We start from the raw sequence: 20276 nt of genomic DNA on the forward strand, positions 1-20276 counted from the left end.
CAGCTCAGTATGTAATTAATCATTTTGAACCTGAACCAAATCTGTGAATTTTAACATACTCTTTCAACAAAGTCAGGACTTATTTGTCAGTCATTTATTCAACAAAAGCTTTATAGAATCACTTCTGTTTGCCAGGCTCTCTGTTCCACATTGGTGCCCTTGGACCTCAAGTTCTTCATAGCTGGCCTCAGAAACAGTGGGCAGTATGGTCAGGTTCTGATGGAAGTGGTCAGGTCACATTCATGAGCACCACCTGCAGTCTCTCCTTTGCCCCTCAGTTTCCACAGCTGGACCTCTTCTTTGGTACAAGGAGCCAGAACCTGGAAAAACATCGTTCTCTGGACAACTTCTCCAGAGAATATATCCTTATACTACCCACTCCTACTTGCTGTTTTGCTCCCCCTCCCAAAACCCAGGTTTTTTCCTATAAAAATTATCACAATTGCACCTAAACTTTAAAATACATTTTTAATTAAAATTTTAATTTTGAGATTATTATAGATTCACATGCAGTTATAAAGAATAATACAGAGAGGTCCTGTGTGCCCTTTAGCTTGATCCCCTAGAGATAACATCTTACAAATATATTAACATTCATATGATCCACAGTCTTATTCAGGTTTCTCCAGTTTTTTTGTAGTTTGTGTGTGTGTGTGTGTGTGTGTGTGTGTGTGTGTGTGTGTGTAGTTCTCTGTGCTTTTATCACGAGTAGTCTCTGAGGAGGCCCTCTCCACCACCACAGTTGAGATACAGGAGAGTTCCATCAGCAGGGCATCCCTGGTGTTGCCCTTTTATAGCCAAATCCACCTTCCTCCTGCAACCCTCTCCCCTCCCCACCCAATCCCTAACCCCTGGCAACTACCAGTCTCTTCGCCATTTCATTAATTTTGTCATTTCAGGAATGCTAAAGAAATGGAATCATATAGTGTATAACCTTGGGAGATTGGCTTTTTTCACACAGCAGGATTCCCTCGATATTCACCCAAGTTATTGTATATTAGTAGTTTGTTTTTTTTTCCTGTTAAGTATAGATGTCCCATGGTTTGTTTAACTGTTTACTCACTGAAAGACATCTGGGCTGTTTCCAGTATGAATAATGCTGCTGTGAACCTTCGTGTAAAGGTTTTTGTGTGAACATATGTTTTCTTTTCTCTGGGAGAAATGCCTGAGAGTGCAGTTTCTAGGTCATGTGGTATTTGCACATTTTGTTTTATAGGAAAATGCCAAACTATTTTCCAGAGAGACTGTACCATTTTACATTCTTGCCAGCAATGTATGAATTATCTCGTTTCACGGTATCCTTACCAGCATTTAGTGCTATCACTGTTTTTTATTTTAACCATTCTGGTAGGTGTGTATTGATATCTCATTGTGGTTTTAACTTGCACTTCCCTAATGGCTTTTGACATTGAACATCTTTTTATGTGTTTATTTGCCGTTTCTATATCATCCATGAAATGTCTGTTCATGTTTTTTGTTTTTACCCATTTTTAGTTGGATTGTTTATTTTTTTAAAGGTGAGTTTTATATATTCAAGATACTAATTCAACTAATTCAACTAATTTGTCGGATATGTGGTTTTGCAAATATTTTATCCCCATCTATGTTTTATCTTTCCATTTTTTAAACATCCTTTTCATCCTTTTAACCTTTCACAAAGCACAGGTTTTTCATAATGATGAGATAAAATACATTTTTGAACTTATCAATGTAGCCTCAAGTCTATGGGAAGACATTAGAGATCGGTTTCCTAGGCACTTGACGTCTCCCTGTAGAATCCTTTTTAAGATTCATTGTTCTTGAGAAGTCAATAGGATGAAATTGTTGAATTTGCTATAAAGGAATATTAGAAGGCAAATTCCCCAGCCTGCAGAGTTTGAATCTTTCTACTTTCCTGTTTTTTTTTTTTTTTATCAAAATCTTACCAAGTAGAAGTTTGGGGCTTCTGAGAGAGAGAGAGAGAGAGAGAGAGAGAGAGAGAGAGAGAGGAGAGAGAGGAGAGAGAGGAGAGAGAGGAGAGAGAGGAGAGAGAGGAGAGAGAGGAGAGAGGAGAGAGAGAAAGAGAGAGAGATGGATGGATGGATGGATGGATGGAGGTGATCAGCATGTATTCACTGCAGGCTAGTTGAATACATTTTAAAAATCTGATTTATTCTTTTCCTTACTCTCTCTGTCCTTAAATTCTCCAGGGGAGTAGGGGAGCGGAGAGTGGAGGGAAGCTTACTGTACTTTTTGTTTTATGAATCTTTCCCCCAGAGGGAACACTTTCCTGTACTGTTCAATCAAAATGGAATATAAAAGGAAATACATTTTCCTTTACTTTGTAAGAAGCTTACATTTTCCTCTTTAAAATCGGATGTTCCTCTACATCTATTTCCTTCTCCCTGCTGCACTGACCTGGTAAGTCTGAAACACAAAGGAGGTAGAGACTGCTTCATAAGGAGACTCCTGCCTTCCTCTGTCCTACCACTGAACCGAGGACAGAAATATTTTTACATAGGTAGCAACTTTTTTTTTACCATCTTCCTTTCTAGATGGGATGCTCTTAAGGATTGAACCATGTCTTTACTCAGTTTTATATTCTCAGCACCAAGAACAGAACCTATCACACCAATGGTGCTCACTAAATAATTGGAGAATTCACAAACCTCAGTAACTGGTCAGTATCTGAAAATTGATAACATTGTCATTCAGCAAAGTTTTATTCTTATTAATTATTCATCTTAACTTTTTGAGGGCAAAAGCCTCCTTTTGCTTATTTCTTACTCATTTTTTAAACCACGGTGCTTCGAAAATAAGTAGACATTTAATAAATGTTGAATTTGTCCATTAATTCAGCAAGCATATATTGAATACCTGCTGTGTTAGGAACCATCAGGAATATATGAGATTACCTAGAAGGCAAAGTTCTTTCTTTCAGGTAACCTATAATCTAGTGGGGGTATAGTGACACATATAAATTATCACATAAAATGTTTAAATACCATGATAAGGTATTGTAACTTTTGTATCAAAATAGGAGTGCAGACTATAAGTAGTTTAACAGTCCATAGGAGGCCATCTGATATGGACTGGTCGAGAAAGGTTCTCTAGCTAGTGACCTGAGGAAGCACTGTGATCCCTCTAGGGTTTTCTGCCCACTCTTCTCTATTCACGCTGTCCACAATTCTGGCCTTTGCTTGAAATGCTACCTTCTCTTTGTCTTCTTTCTGCCCATAACAGCATTGAATGTTGTATTAGTCAGGATTCTTGAAACTAGCTTAAGCAAAATGGGGAATATGTTTCCTCATATAACTGGAAAGGGGTCTAGCCGTGGCTGGTGTGGTGGATTGACTGTCATGGTGGCAGCCAGCAATTCCCCCCATTTCTATATGTGTGCACCACTCTTTTCATCAAGAAGTGGATGCTGTTTCTTCTCCCTTTGAGTTTGGACTTCATTTTTGACTTGTTTTAACCAATAGAATGTGACAGAAGTGATACTCTGCCAATTGCAAGGTTTGGCCACTTTTGTTTATATTCTCTTGGAAGCCAGTCAACGCGTACCCAGTACAACTACCCTGATGGAGAGAGGGGGATCCTGAAAGATAAGAGACTATAAAATATAAAAATATTTTATTTTTTAAAAAATATAAACATATGCAAATAGAGACAGAGACCTTGCCAACCACAGGTGTTCCGTCTACCCCCATTCCTATAGGTGCTAACATATGAGTAAGGCACTTTGGATGCTCCAGCCCCAGCCAACGTCACAGAGAGCAGAGAAAACCACCCCCTTTAGGGGTCTGCTCAAATTGCAAAATCATGAGCAAGTGAGTGGCAACTGTAAGCCAGTACATTTCAGGGTGTTTTGTTATGCAGCAAAAGATGATGGGAAAAGCTGGATCTGGTGCTCTAATAACTCAATAACAAGCCCTTCTCCTTTCATAGCTCTGCTTTTCTCAGAGGCTCTCTTCATCTGGAGGCAAGAATGTCCACCACAACAGCAGGATTACATTCTAGCAGCTTAGCTTTACCCACTGAAAGGGCACAGCTCTTTCCCAGGAGTCCCAGCAAATCTCAGTGATGACTCTGATTGGCTGTGACTGGATCATGTGCCTAAACCTGAACAAGTTACTGTGACCTGATTGGCCAAAGTCTGGATCACTTGCCTCTCCCTGGAGCCAGAGGTAGGGTGTGGTCTGCCTCACTTAAACTGTTTGAATTGAGAGTCCGGTAGGATAGGTCCCAAAAGAAAATCAAGGTACTATGTCAAGAATAAGGGGCTGGATGCTGGGCAGTCAAAAACAACAAATATGTACTGTAAAAGCCAAGTATAATCCTACTTCTTTTACATCTTTTCTTGTCATTGCAAACTTTAAGCTATTGTAGCTCAAATGACCTGTTCTACTTCTTTGGTGCTTAACATATGCTGCCTTATTGTGCTGCTTACACTTTGAAAGCAAATTCTTATTTCACACCCTAGATTTTGTACTTTTGTATTCCTTACTGTTCTGAGGTTTTTTTACTGTGAAAGTGCGATTTTTCACATTACTTTTGTAGAGAGAGGATTTGGGGGTATTATCAGAGGCACAAACAATTCTTAAAATTCTCTCCCTCTCGCTCACTTCCTTTTTCCTTCTCTTTCCCCCTCCCTCCCTCTATCTCTCTCTCCCTTAGAGACTGACAAAATCCTAGGCATTGCCTCTAAAGGAAGGGACATGGTCTGTTATCCCCTTGGGTCCCACTTTCCAACAGGATTGCCAATTGGTGATAAGTGCTATTTGTTTTCTGTCTTTACTGGGGAGCTTACTTTTGTGCTATTTAATTTGTGTTTTTAAAAACATTATTTTGTGTGAGTGTCCAGTAGAGCTGCTTTGGGGCCACTAGTTTACAAAATAAGCCAAAATGATCTAAACAAGAACATCCTCTGTTAATTGAAATTTAAGTGGGCCTAATAGTTTTTATTCATCTTTTTCATGGAGGGTCAGCATTTCCAGGATGGAGTTCTTCTAAGGAATGCTAAGACAGAATTAAAATGGAAAGTAGGTGCCTGTTGGCACACTAACCAAAGCCCAACCTTGGTTTTGTCAGGGACCTCACTTTAGGTCTGACTTTTCTAAAGTTATTCACATACACAGTTACTTACACACACACACACACACACACACACACACACACACACACACACACACACACACACACCTGAGTAATATACTTCGTATGGCCCTGAGTAGCAGGGAAAAAAAATTAGGTATCAAGCAAATGAGAGGGAAATACCAGAGATAGAATGAATCTTTGTAAGATTAAATTGACATAATGACTTAATAACAAAGACTATCTTGCTTTCATATCAAGCTTTATACTTGTAAGAGTGCTATTATGTTTATTTGTTTGAATAGGTACCCCCACTGATCAGTTAAGTCCGAAGATTAAGGATGCCATTGTCACTTCTGTCACCTGAGTTTTCATTGCCTTTCAGTTTTTAAATTATTATGAAACATTGTGTCTGAGTGAATACACCATAGTATACCAATAGTCATTCATTATTAAAGCATTATTTATAATGTTGTACCCTCCTCCTATTGAATCCTTATTCATTCCCCCCATCATAGATACTATTCAGAAATTTGTGGTTATCATACTTTTGCTTTTAATAATAATATATATATATACATATATAAATGTTCTAAAAGATAAGTCATTTAATCTTTATATTTTTTAGCTTTACATTAATAGAACCTTGCTGGATGTAATTTTATGTGGCTGGCTTTTTTTGTTTCTTAGTATTGTTTGTGAAATTCATCCACATTGATTTTTTTGGCTCGAGTTCGTTTGTGGTTTATTTTTTCACTTTATTATTATTTCTGGTCATAAGTAGAAGTTTTAAAATTTTAATGTAGTTGAACCTCTCTGGTTTATGCTTTTTGTGGCTTGAGATCGTAATTTTATGCTCCCATTTTCTTTTGCCAGTTTTAAAAGTTGTGACTTTTTTTTCCTCTTAGGTCTTTAATCTATCTGGTATTGACTTCTGTGTATGCTGTGAGGTAGGGGTCTATTTTTTTTCCTCAAGTGAAAAGGCAGAGCATCCCACTCTACTCCTTCACTTAAAAATTTCCAAAATCTTCCCATCTTCTTCAGAATTAAAGTCAGAGTTCTTAAAATGGCCTAAATGGCCCCCCTATATGACCAGCCCTCTGAAAGGTCTCTGACTTTACCTCTTACTGCCTTTCCAGTGAACACTGGCTTCCTTGATCTTCCTTGAACACTCCCAAAATGTTACCTGCACCAGGGGCCTTTGTACTTGCTACTCCTGTCTGAAATTTTCAGATATCTACACTCCTTTACTTTTCAAGTCTCCACTCACATATCACCTTATCATGGAGGCCTTCTCTAGCCACCCTAGCTAAAGTCATACACACACATACACACACACACACACACACACACACACACACACACTCACCTCACGTTTGAACCTCTCTTCTCTGCTTTGAAAGAATTTGCCTGAAAAACTCTCTGAAACTGGTGTAGTTGTGCTGTATATATATAGGGAGGTTATTTTAAAGTCTTGATTAAAGTTCTTGAATGGTTTAAGGACTATATAGGGTTTTCTATTTCCTAAGTTAATTTTAATAAGTTTACCCTCTTTATTTAAGATATTTTTATTTTGTTTTGAATAGTTAATATATTCATACAATTCAAACATTCAAGTTTAAAATATATATATATAGTGAAAAATAAATCTCTCCCATCCCTTCATTCATCCTAGTTCCCCTCTCCTACCAGTAGTTTCTTGTCTATTTACTGGGTTACTTGTTTCTTCTCCTTGAAATATGCTATGCATATATAAGCACATACATATGTGATTTTAACATAAATGATGAAATACCATACAAATTATTCTGTACATTGCTTTTTTCGATCAGTGCTTCACATTGCTATCAGATATATCTTAAATTTCTACCCTGATATTGTCATTTCCCAGTTCAGAAACCTCCAACAGCTTGCCCAGTACCCACAGAATAAGGCTGAACTAAGTCTTGAAAGTGGAGGCCTGCTGCACCACATGGTCTCCACCTCCTTTTTCTGTCATGTCCTTCTGTTCCTAAAGACATCCCCTAAACTGATGATTTGAGGTTTTCCGAGTATTCTTTTGTTTTTATGCTCAGTACTTTTCTTGTGCCTGCACTGCCATGACCCCCCAAACCTTCGAAAGGGAGGAGCACATCCCTCCTTTCAGGGCTCATCACTTTGCACTCTAACTCCTCTCTCTGGAGCAGCTGCACTTTCAAAATTTCAACACTTTATCCCTCGGTAACCAGACCTTATGTACTGAATGTTGGTTTTGGTAACTTACTTAACTGTTCACCAATCAGTCCTTTCTCTTCTAGACTCCAGGTTTCTTGTGGGCAGGTACTACTATACTACTCATTGGAAATAGGGATACTAAAATGAAAAGATAGGTCTTGACTTTCAAGTAGCTTCCAACATAAAGGTGAGCAAGACATGCAAAATTAAAATACACAGAACCATAGATCCTCAAATGCGAATGTGTTCTATGCTCAGTGGAATCAAAGAAATACATGGCCTTAAAAAAAAAAAAATCTCTGGTCCCTGCCGCAGGGTCTGGCACACGTCAGATGTCCAATAGGTGCACGTTGAATAAACGAATAACATGAGAAGCAGCATTTAAGGCAAGCCTGAACATCTTGCCAAAAATCTCTCTTTTATCATAAATATACAAGTAAGTCAACAAATAGTGTAGATGTCGCTCATCTTCTGAAGAAAGAGAGGGCACGTGGGAGGGGATGGAATCAAGTTTCAGCACGGGAGGGAGGCGGAGAAGTCGCACCTGAAGAAGAGCGTCCCGGCCTCCGCGGGGCGCGCGGGGAGAGGCGGGGAGTGGGGAGGAGTCTGTCGCGTCCCTGCCCCGCCTCCCCTCCACCCCGCAGAGGCGGTGGCGCAGGGCGGCCGCGCGGGTGTTGGCACCAGCTGCAGCCGCCCGCGCCTCCCGCTCCTCTGTGGCTCCCGGGGCGACCCGAGCACGGCTGGCAGCTCGCGGCGCGGCGGCCCCGGGAGACGGGAAAGTTCCCGGCACGAGCGCCGCGATGCCGGGCAGCGACACGGCGCTCACCGTGGACCGGACCTACTCCGACCCGGGCCGGCACCAGCGCTGCAAGAGCCGGGTGAGTGGCGCCCGCAGCGTGGCGCCGGGGGCGCGGGGCGGAGGGGCGAGGCCGGGTGGGCTTCGGCTCCCGCGGGCTCTGACTCGCCGCCCGCGTTTCGCCGCCGCCGCTCTGCCTCCGCTGCTGCCCCGCGTCCGGGCGTCCCCGCGCCTGTCCTCGCTGAAGGGGCTGGGAAGGCGGGCGTCGGGGCCCGGCTCGCGGCTCCGAGACCCCACGTCCACCGCCGGGGTGGGGCGCAGAGCAAAGCCCGGCCCCCGACGCCCGGTCCCCCGCCGGCCTCGGTCCCGCGAGCGCGGCCGGGACGCCCAGTCTCCCCGACGGCCGCGCCCCGCCGCCCTCGCCGCCAGGGAGCGCCCGCCGCGCGGTGCCGGGACGCGAGGGGATCCCGCCACCCGCGGCCCCGCGGCCCCAGGGGGACAGCCGCCCTCCGCTCCCAACTCCCAGCCGCCGCCGCCGCCTCTCCCAGCCCCCGGAGTTTCGGGCGCGGGGCCGGGCGGCCGGGCTTCCCGGCCCCCCGCGCGGCGGCTCGTGGCTCTGCCCCGGTGAAAAGTCAGTCTTGGCGCCTCTCTCCGGAGTTTCTAGCCGTGCCGAGCAGGCGCCCTCTCCATTGTTTGCAGTGTAATTTGCTGTTGCTGATTTTGGCTGTGGGCGAAAATAGCTCTTGAGAGCGTGCTGCGGGGACGAGCCATGTAGCGCTTCAAAATAAAGACGGAGGCCGCAGCTCAGGCGCGGGTCGCTCGCGAGAGAGAAAGCCTCCGACCCCTCCCCCGCCTGAGCTGTGGGTTCCCGGAGGCTCGGCACCCTCTTCTCCCCTGGCGGATTGAAGTGCCACTTAGAACAGCACCTCCTCCACGCTGGCATTTGTTCTAGCAGAAGCTACCTGGAGTTGTTCTTTGATCGGGTCACTACTCACTTGTCTGAGATCGCAGCATGTGAGTGTCAGCCTTTCAATATAAAGTCGTGCTGATTCTGGCCTGCCACCTCCAAGATTGAGAAGCCAACCGGATAGGAAAGGGAGCGACAGAAATGTGTCGCCGTCCCTTGTGCAGGATTTGGGTGTTTAATCATAATTCGGAGAAGTAATCAACCGCCCGGAAGTGAAGTAACAAGTCCCTGGTATATTTACCTGTCTTCCCTTTTTCTTTTAATCAATTTTAATTAATTTAACAGTGATTTAAATTTTTTCAGTTTAAATGTATTTGATGGAATAATACTTTTCTCTTGCACCCAGTCCACTCTTCACTCCCCCTTAAAAAGAATTTATATTTTTTGCAATTTTTTTAAAAGTTTCATAACAATTTGTTACGAAAATAACCAGAAACTCCATTTGGAAGAAAGTATTGATAAAAGATCTTTGTTTTTGGAAGGATGACTGCTGATTAACACAGAGTTAACTAGTTAACTACATAGAAAGGTGAATATCTTTATTTCTAATGTATTTGTAATGTCCCAGTTGATAGAAGAAACTTCAGCCTTGAAAAGCGTGGAAGCTTGGTTTCCTTTGTCACAACTGTGATAATCTTTGTGTAAACAAGATTAGTAATCTTTGAGGGATGGTTGGCTCACTGCTAGCTCATTTAAGCAATCTGGCAAAACTCACAGACATTTCCAAAACTAGCTCTTCATAATCTGTATAATGGTGGTGATAAAGTTTGTACCTCAACTACTTAAAGATGGAAAGTGGCAAAGCAACCATGTAACTTAACTGCAGACTTTGTTTTCTCTGCTGTATTTATCATTGTTCCATTTACACAACTGTCTTTTCTGTCAAAGTGCCACACCTTATCTGAATAGGGTTTCTTATTTTCTTCAAAATTCTACCTACCACGTTATACCTACTACATTGTTTTCTTTGCATGAAGATAGAGTCCTGCACCGCTGAACAGTGGGACATGTTCTGAGAAATGCATCATTAGGCCGTTTTGTCATTGTGAGAACATGATAGAGCACTTACACAAACCTGGATGGGATGGACTATTACCCATCTACGCTATTTGAGATAGCCTCTGACCGAGGCTACAAGCCTGTACAGCATGTTCCTATACAAAACAGATTAAATCAAGAACAAGAGAAAATGATGCAATCAAGAGGTGTGGCAAATGAGATGTATGAGGCTGCTGACAGCATAACATAGTATACTGTTTTACAGCAAACTCTTTTTTCTAATAAATAGAAAGAGTACACTCTAAAAGAATGATAAAAAGTATAGTATAAATACATAAACCAGTAACATCAAATATTACGTATAATACACATAATTGTGTATATTGTGACTTGCAGCACAGTAAGACTTGTTTACACCAGCATCACCACAAACACATGAGTAATGCATTGTGCTACAACATTACAATGGGTAAGATGTCACTAGGTGATAGGAATTTTTCAGCCCCACTACAATCTTAGGGGACCACCATCATATATGTGGCCCATCATTAACGAAAACATTGCTCTGTGGCACATGACTATACCTGATTTTTAAATAGACTATGTATTAAAACTGAGTTAGATATTATATGTACTGATTATTCTAATTAGCTTATTAGACAAATGAAATCCAGTGAAGACCAGAAGTCAGACTAAGGAGGCCTAGAACTTGAGTAGACAGCCATCAGATGTTCTACAGCAGCCATGCTGAGATCCGTGTTTAAACTCCTTGACTGCTTTTCGGGTTTTTATTGTCGAGACAGTGAGGAGGAGAGAGAACTAGTAGAAATTTTGTAAACGCATATAAACGCATAACTTTTCTCAAGTTGGGCTGATGTAATTTTGAGTCTCTCCTTAAGCCTGCTGTAATGAAGGGAAAGCAGCAACAATTTTCTGTGTGCAGAAAGTATTTATCCCATTAGATGATTCTAGCTTTTGTTTTGTGGGACTCAGATGTAATATAAAGATAATTTTTTTATACTCAAAGTATGCAAAAGGAAAATATCAAGTGGTATTAGGGTTTAATTTCTTAATGTCACTCACTCCTTGGCAGTAAACCATCTAATATAGGATTATAAAAGAACCTTTTATGAACTGATTTGGTAAGTTAGCTTCCCTAAAAACATTAAAATTAATGTGAACTGGGTGTGCATGTGAAGAGTTGATTAACCTTTTAGAGAGATGCAGCTTCCTTTCAGAAGGACCTAAGACTCTATGAGATCAAATTCTTAGTTACTGAATGGTCACTTTTTGAGTTCAAAAATGACACCCTGTTGAGGGAACAGGGAAAACACACATCTCTCTTGGTGAGCTTGGTTAAGCCTTTGAGACTGGAACAATAATGAGGCAGTTTACTATTTTAACATTGGAGAAGTCTATTTTTACAGCCAGGTAGACTAACCTAGATTTTTTTTGTCCCAGTAAAAATGTAACATAACTAATAAATTCTATGATTATCTCTAAACCGACAAGTCAGGATCATTCACGTTTTTAAACTTCATCTGGGTAAAACTCAGAAATGGTGCATGTTAATTTGATGCACATAATATCCACCTACTTTAAAAGAAAGAACATACATAATGAGAATCCTTTTTTTTCATGCCCTAGATAGTTAAAGCCTATCATCTCTTTGAGAATACTGAAGGCAGTCTGGTTTTTATTAATCGATTGTGTGTGAATCAAATTGTATGTTCTAATTTTAAGTGTCCTAAAATGCCTCCCTCAGCCACTTGGGTATAGTGATGGATAGCTGGGGCTCCGGGATCAGACCTGGATCATATTCTAACTCTTCACCCTTCTCAACTGGGTGACTAGGGCAAGGTCTAACCTTTCTAACAAGTTCCCCAGCTGTAAAAGAGGTGATAGTAGTCCCTGCTTCTGGGAGTAATGATTGTGAGTCCTTAGGAAGTGAGCATTTGTAAAAAGAAAAAATGTTTCTGTGCACTCATGTGTTAGCTGTTTTTATCCTTATATAAGATTAATGATTTTTTTCCTTGTTCTGTTGGTACCACCACTAATCAGAACTGCTAATCATCCTGAATGCTTACTCTCCCCTCCATCTGTAATCTGTCATTCCACTGGGTCTTTCTTTGACATGTCTCTAGAATTGGTTCCTTCCTCCTGTGTCCCTCAGTCATCTTCCACCTTAGTTTAACCACTTATGACCTCATGAAGAGATCGTTGGTGCACTAGCTTCCTCATTGCTCTATGATTTTGTTAACTTTTCATCCGTTCTGCCTACAAGGAGCAGAATATTCTGCCTATAGAACTACTTTCATTAGGTAAGTCCCCAGATGACAGATCTTGTGCTAGTGCTGCTTACTTGTGGTGTGATTTTGGACCCTGCAGTCATTCTTAATTTCTTCTTCCACATCCCAGGAGTGTTGCCAGGAATAAATGCAATAATGTCTATAAAATGTCAGATACACAGTAAGAACTCAATAGATGGTAGCCATTTTTGTTACTGTATAAGAAGTCACCATAAGCTTGAAAATGGAAAGACTCCTAACATTGTGAACAGTATAGTCTTTCCTGGTATTTTTAGCGTTTTCTTTCTCCCTCATCACATTGATTGTTTTTCATATTTGTCATTTACATATTCATAAATTATAGACACTGGCACTGGCTTCATTCATTCAAACAATATTTGTTGAGTACCTTCTATGTGGTAGCTGCGCTTCTAGATATCGGTAATATAATGGTGAATGAAACAGACTGGCCTCTCCCAAAGCTTATTGTCTGGTGTTTGTATCTTATTTATACTTGTGGCCCCAGGAAATACCCTTCTCTTTTATAGGAGGAAATGATGGTAACAAGTACAAGTCTAATATCTGAAGAAAAACCTGTGTCAGGCACGGTAGCCACTTGTAGTGCATCTTCTAAGTGTTCTGTGGTTTGGAAATAGATCCAGAATTGTATGATGAGTAATGGCCAAAAGTGGTCAAGGAAAAGAGGATGTCATAGCCTGTCTCACAGTGGAAATGGTTGGGCAGTGATGCAATGTGGTGATGGATCGCATGCTTGCTTCCTGGGCAGGAACTAGAAAGAGTGGAAACAGACTTCTGTCATAGGTGACACTGACATAGTGAAGTGGTAAACTGAGTACTTTGTGATTTTAATAAGTGATTTGTTGTATTCTAAAGAGTTAATTAAAGGAACAGTGAATAATGATGAATCTCCTAAGTTGGATTTTTCTTAAATTTGGGATGTACCGATTGATGTGGTACGTGTTGTTTGAGCTATGCTTTGCTGCAAGCTCACCAGTTCTGCCTTTAGAGGAGAACAAAATACCAGCCACCACCAGCACGCCTGCTTGTCACATCCGCTGCCGAACACCACAGCAGCTGCTACCAAGTTCAATTGCAAGATGTGTTCCGCTTCAAATACACTGCCTGAATCTCTAGGATTAGTTAAGGTCAGAAGTCAGCCAAGTTCTTCTGGATGGAAATTGCCCGAGTCTTAACTTATGAGAGGCTGCAGCTTTCAGCTCTGCTGTTTGTTAATTGTGTTTTTATGTTTTCAGTGGAGGGGGTGGTGAGAGAGAAGGAAGAGAACCGTGAATCACTATACTATGAATCAGAACGAGGACTTTACATTCCTTAGAAAAGGAACACCAGGATACATGATCAGTGCATAATCTAACCCTTTCCGTTGCCTTGGGGAGAGGAGACACTACTTGAAGGAAGACAGTGTATGAGTTGATCGTTATTTTCTGTAAGGAGGCAACAAGAACATACATGAAAAGAAGAATGCAGCAGCAATGATAATAGCCAACACGTAATAAGTCCTTACAAATGTACTATCCTTACGATAGCCTATTTAGAGTTCCATTTTACAGATGAAGAGGTTGCAGCCCGAGCAGTTATGTTCCTGTGGCTATTAGGAAATGGTGTGGCTAGGATTTGATGAACCCAGATCTAGTTCCAAAGCTTTCATTTTAACCACTTTTCTATCTTCTGCCTCTGAAGTGAATACTGGAGAGCAGCTCAGTCTTAAACCTGTTGAGTACTTGGAGATGGCTGTGTTCAGTTTCTACAGGGCACCTAGCCAAATTGTGTGTTCAAGATTCTTATGATACAGCACTTTGCCAGTCTTTTATATATAATTATATGTCCCCAGTAAATATTTGATGAATGAATGATTTAGAATGATACTCTGGGAACTCTTGATAATGCCTAGAATATAAGAATTTTGGCAATAGTTTGGGGAAGTCTTAAAGGCTGTTAAATAAGCTCATGATTTAAGAATAGAGGTGAAAAACCATCTTTTAGCCTGATATTTTGTCTCTGGAGGATCATCAGTTGAAGGACATAACAAGAGTGGGTTCTTCCTTGTCATAGTCTGATCTCACTAGATCTCGATGTAGGACTCAGCCTCATGGGACTAAAGGCATGTGTTTCTCATACTTAAGGCTGAGGTTTGGAAAGCTAGACTCAACGGTGTTATGTTAGAACTGGAATGGAATTTAGGTGTTAATTCCAGACCACACCATTTGCAGAAGTAGAAAAGTGACATCCAGCCAAACTGTAACCAATAAAATTATGTAACTAACACATACTGATTAAGACTAACCATTATACCAGCTTCTGTCTTAAAAGAAAACTGCTTTAAATATTTTTAAATGCCAAGTTAATTGCTGTTCCATGGGATAAACATTTCAAAATTAAGCAATGTAGACTGAGAATTTAAACTTATTTTCAATAGAGAATTAATTAACAGTTTAAAATTTTGTGAGTTTTCTAGGTTAAAAAAATGAATTTGAATGATTTCCTTCTGAACGTATTTCTGAACATCTTTCCGAACATATTTCCAGATTTTTGGTGGGGCTAGGATGAAGAGGGGTGACAGTTCATATATCAAGCTACTTAGCTACACTGGATCTGCTGCTGGTTTTTAAAAATTATCTTTTCTGAATGAGGTCCCTTTTATTGTCATTTTTTCAGAATAAAGTTCTGAGAAATGAGTCCATCTTTGTCTTGACCTTCCACCTGTTGGGATAGGATATTGGGGAAAAGCATGCCAGATGCACAAGTCATGGAGTATAACATCTATGTATTTAACTTAGAATTCAACCATGAATATTCTCTTGTGTCTGAAGCTCTCTGTTCTTATGAGTGTCTCATTGAGAGTATCTTCCATTGCCAAGTGGCTTGAGTATATATAATATTCATACAACCCAGCCCCTAAACACAGAAACATCAGCTGGTTGTTTTCCAACAGAGGGGAGAAGATAGGGAGAGAGTCTTTAATCTGTTGAGAGAAGATACGTCTAGTGCCAGTTCTCAATATAGTGTGTCTTTCAGGTAGGATTTCTGCCTTGCACACTGACTTGAGAGCCCAACTCCAGAAAAAGATGTGCCTTTACCACATAATACCAGATACTTCTACTTAGATGTTCCATAGACACCTCAAAGTCTGTATGTCAACCCTCTTTCATTCTCTTATATCCACCCCCCCTCCCCCCCAGATTCCTGGTTAATGCTTTTCCCATATAGCTGATCCCCAAACCAGATGCCTGGGAGGCTCCCTCAGTTGCCCCACTTAGAGGCCATATCCAGTGATTTATTTCTTAAATATTCTCCATCAGCTTTCTCTTAATATCCCCAACATCACTCCCTTAACTTACTTCTGGATTTGAGGACTAGAGTGAAGGGTTAAGAATGTGGACTTGGGAATCAAACGTGAATGCCAACTCCTCCACCTACCAGCGTGTGAGCAACGATGAGAAGCAGTGTTAGGAAACCCGTTATGGCATTTGTTGATCTGACACTGAGTCATTCGTTGTCTACTACATTTCCCATACTTCAGTCATTCACACATCTACACGTAGCTTCGTACCACCTGTACTGTTGTTTACTTAATATTTCTAAATCAATTCACTCCTTAAAACTTAAATTTGTTTTTTAAAGTATCAGCGTTACTGTTCTGGCTAAGTATCGTCTGACCCTCTGAGGTCTGCAGTACCAGATTGAAAAGATTAGTAAATGCTGGAGCTTTGTTAAAGGGTTGTAAGCACTAAACAGAGACTTCTTCCTAGATTGAATCAGCTGGATTAGGTTGAGGATTGTTTTCAAGGCAATTTCTTGTTCACTATGATTCTGTGTTATTTAATGCTTTTATTTTATATCTCAGAAAATAATTTGGAATCATTTAGGGAAGCACTGGTCTTAATGTATCATCTCTCCTTATTCTGTTATGACATACTTCTTTTAAACCCATGGCCTAGAACATGCTTACATTTTTTTTATATGGACTGAAATTTGCGTCTTTGAGTATTGGGATGAACAGAAGCCCACTTTGGTGAGTTGAAGGTACACTTTTCTGGGTGAACATACGTGAATGGGTGAAGTTGGAAAAGTGAGAGTTGTGCCTGTTCCAGGCCGTCTCTAGTCTTCTGAGGACCTGAGAAAAACTGAAGCAGTGGAAGGCCGTAGGCTAAAGACTGGGCCTTCCGGAAGGTATGGATTCTTTGGGAATTTCAGGCAGAGACAGAAAGTGGGTGGAGAAGAAATTTAAGCTCTGTGGTTTTCTGAAATAAAGTTGAATCTAATTAAGACATGTATGTAGGCTTGTTATAATGTGAGGGAATTGGTACTGTAGCCTTTCACAGAAATTTTGATATAAGCACGTATGCAAAAATAAAGTATGCCCGTAGTGAAACTATGCTTCAGTACCTCAATATATTTACTCCAGTGTGTGCAACTGTGTGTGTTGGGGCCAAAAGTCCCTTTTTTTCTGCCTTTGTAAAGATATTGTGATAATCCAGAAGGCCTGCAACTCGACTTCAGATAGTCAGTGGTGTACTATTTTAATCTCATTAATTGGAACAGGTGGCCTCTGTTTGCAACTGAATCACTAGTTGGCATAGATTTTAATTTATCTGAGAATATGAGGCCCATTCAGTAAGAGCGGTTCGGGCTGTGTACTGGCATCGGGCAAAGTGCTTGAAAGCTTCAACCGTTTTAAAAGCACAGAAGACAGAGGAAGATTGAACAAATGCAGTTTAATAGCTTGCTGCTTTAATTCAGTTCTTAAATGTGGGGTGTAAAGCTAGTGAAAGAACGTAGTTGCATGAAGCATGTCCAGATGCTTGAGAGGGCTCTTTGACAATAATCTTCCAGTTGAGGAAAATGTCTTGAGTATCTCCTTTGAATCCACCTCATAAGATGGCATAGTTGAAGAGGACTTCATGCTGTCCTCATGTTTTTATAGGCATAAGGTGAAGGGATGTTCCTGGGTGACTCAGATTACCGCAGGTGCTCTCAAGTTGAGATACCGTAAGACACTGCTGATGAAATCAGGGATAGTCCCCACACTGTGAACTTCTCTAGCTGGGCCACTCCTTTCTGATGCCGTGTATTATAGTTTTTTGATCCTTGCCAATAGGTAAAAATTGGTAGCTCATTTTAATTTATATCTTTCCTGATACAAATGAGGTCAGTCATATTTTCATATTTTTATTTTGAAATAAATACATACCACAGTAAGTTGCAAAAAATAGTACAGAGATGTCCATATACCCTCACCCAGAATTTCCCAATGGTTACATCTATAGTACAATAGGTTGATGATATTTTCACATATTTAAAAAACATTTGTGTTGTGAACTGTTTATATATTCTGGCCATTTATATGTTGGATTATTAATCTTTTAAATTGATTTATGGAAGTTTTTTACTTATTAAATGAGTTTTTTTGCACATATTTTCCAGTTTGTCACTCCTGATTGTATTAATTTTCTATTGTTATATAACAAATCACCACAAATAAAGCAACTTAAAACAATACCCATTTGTTATCTCATAGTTTCCATTGGCCAGGAGTTCAGGCACAGCTTACCTACATCCTTTGCTCAAAGTTTCATCAGCCTAAAATCAAGGTATCAACCAAGACTACAGTCTTTTGAGGTCTGGAATCCTTTTCCAAGAGCACTGGTTGTTTCCTGAATTAAGTTCCTTATTGCTGTAGGACTGAGGCCCTCAGCCCCAGAGGCTGCCCACTGTTCCCTGCCATGTGCCTCTTTCTACCACATGGTAGTTTGAAGAGCATCCCTGTTGTATTTTGTCTCTTACTTCTAGACCAGGGGTCTCCAGCTCCTGGGCTGTGGACCAGTACCAGTCTGTGCCCTGTTAGGAACTGGACCTCACAGCAGGAAGTGAGCGGTGGGCAAGCGAGAAGCTTCATCTGTATCTGCAGCCTCTCCTCAGCACTAGCATCACTGCCTCAGCTCCACCCGAGGTCATCAGACATTAGAGTCTCATAGAAGCACCGGTCTCTGGTGCCAGAAAGGTTGGGGACCACTGGTCTAGACCTTCTTTGAAAAGGCTCACCTGATTAGCCAGCCCAGTCATGTAAACCGCCTTTTGATTAACCAAAGTCAACAGATTAGAAACCTCAGTTACATCTGCAGAATTCTTTTACCATTGCCATATAATGTCACCTAATTATGAGAGTGAAATCCCATCATATTCACAAGTCTTATTCAACTGAAAAGGGAGGGTGTCCTACAGGATGTGTACACTAGCAGGTGAGAATCTTGGGGGCCATCTTAGAATTCTGCCTGCTACACTGACTTAATGGTATGTTGTGCATAGAACTGGCATGTAGCAAATACAGAATAAATATTAACCAGATTTTGCCATGAAAAAACTTAAAAATTTTAGGTTTGTGTCATTCTTAGAATAACCTTTTATACTTTGAGATTCTTTTAAAAACCAAAACAAATTGTTCTTCTAATACATTTTATGATTTTTACTTTTAGATATTTTAATATTTGATCCAGTTAGAATTTTGATTCCCTTTATACGGTCCACATATAAATGGCATAGTTATCTCTGCACAATTTTTTGCATTTATTTTTATTTTTATAAAGTTTTATAAAAATTTATAACTATTTATATATTCATTTTATATATGTAAATAAATTTACATATAGAAATATAGATATAAATTTATATGTTTGTTTTACATTTATTTTTATAACCTTTTACTTTTCTCTGCGTTTTAAAACAAATCAGAGGTTGTAGTTTGGGTGTATTCATTTTGGATTTATATCCTCCCCCACCGCAAACCAGGATTTGAAATGAGCATGTTGAGAACTCTAGCTCATGCATTTAAAAACAGGCATGATTCCAGTATCACTTATAGTAAGGAAATACCAAAAAGTAGGGAGGAAAGAGATAGTAAAGGTTTTTTTTTAAGTTCATTTTCAATTCTCTTTTGAATAAGATGGTACCTATCAGGGAGTTCTATTTAATATAGAATACTGTCCTTCTATGTGTTTGCAAAATCTGTTACAGAATAAAGAATGTGTGTTGTTGCTTCCTAAATAAACCACTGTTGCTGCCTTAATCACTCATGATCACCATCCCAGCCAGGGAGATGGAAGAGCAGGAGCTGGGCCTAACTTTGTATTCTTTAGGGCAGCAGACCACTTTCAAGCTGGACTTCTTCTTACTTTGTAAACATATTTAGCACCCTTGTGGTGTCCTCAACACTAGGAAATTTAAGTTGATCTATCACTCGTTAGGATAATGAGTATAACAAGATTTTGTGTTTGTAGGTAATAAGCTATTTCTTTATTTGGCTTAATTGTCCTTATAAGTTACCTCTGTGGCTTGCTAAGTATCACTAGATATTTAAGAGTTGTTATATGCACCTATGTTAATATTGAAAGGTTCACCTGCCTTGTAATCTCTGCGTATGACTCAGAGGGAGGTTAAAACTATTGGCTGTGCCGAGAAACTAACACTTAACATTGCATTACCCGACCCAAGAACATATTAATGATGGAATGAATATGTTTTTATTACATGTACTTTCGTTTAGGATAAACACCGTGTTTGTAAAACCTTTTGACTTAGGGCAAATTATCAAGTCATATTTGTTTTTAAAGCCAGCTGAAGTTTACTTCATGTGCTGAGCAATGTAGAGGTACTTATTGAATTGGCATCTGTTGGGTATGAGGGCACCAGAATTAAAGCCAGTCTTTCAGGTGGCTCATTTATGCCCTGTTACCACCTGGGGACCCCTGAGGGCTCTTATTTATACCAGATCATTATCTGTTTCTAGGACCCAGAAATGCTCTCCTATTTGGGTGGGTGGGAGCATATTCTACTGTCGAGAAATTTGGCTAGCACTCTGGCCATTTTAAATGATCTAACAACAAGAAAGTGTTATAAATACTCA

At 40.3% G+C, this 20276-nt stretch overlaps 1 protein-coding gene across 3 annotated transcripts in view; it reads left to right on the forward strand.

The window, feature by feature from the left end:
• TMCC3 (transmembrane and coiled-coil domain family 3) overlaps positions 1-20276 on the forward strand; it is a 239953-nt gene that overhangs the window by 163707 nt on the left and 55970 nt on the right. The window contains exon 1 of one of the 3 annotated variants that reach the window (XM_016150122.2): positions 7919-8165. The exons of the other annotated variants lie outside the window; for them this stretch is intronic. Coding sequence (XP_016005608.1) covers positions 8088-8165 — 78 coding nt within the window. The 5' untranslated portion in view covers positions 7919-8087. Of the gene's footprint in view, positions 1-7918; positions 8166-20276 lie in introns of those variants that run through there. 3 annotated transcript variants of the gene reach the window in all.

Source organism: Rousettus aegyptiacus, unplaced genomic scaffold, assembly GCF_014176215.1.
Source record: "Rousettus aegyptiacus isolate mRouAeg1 unplaced genomic scaffold, mRouAeg1.p scaffold_m13_p_2, whole genome shotgun sequence".
Taxonomy (NCBI): domain Eukaryota; kingdom Metazoa; phylum Chordata; class Mammalia; order Chiroptera; family Pteropodidae; genus Rousettus; species Rousettus aegyptiacus.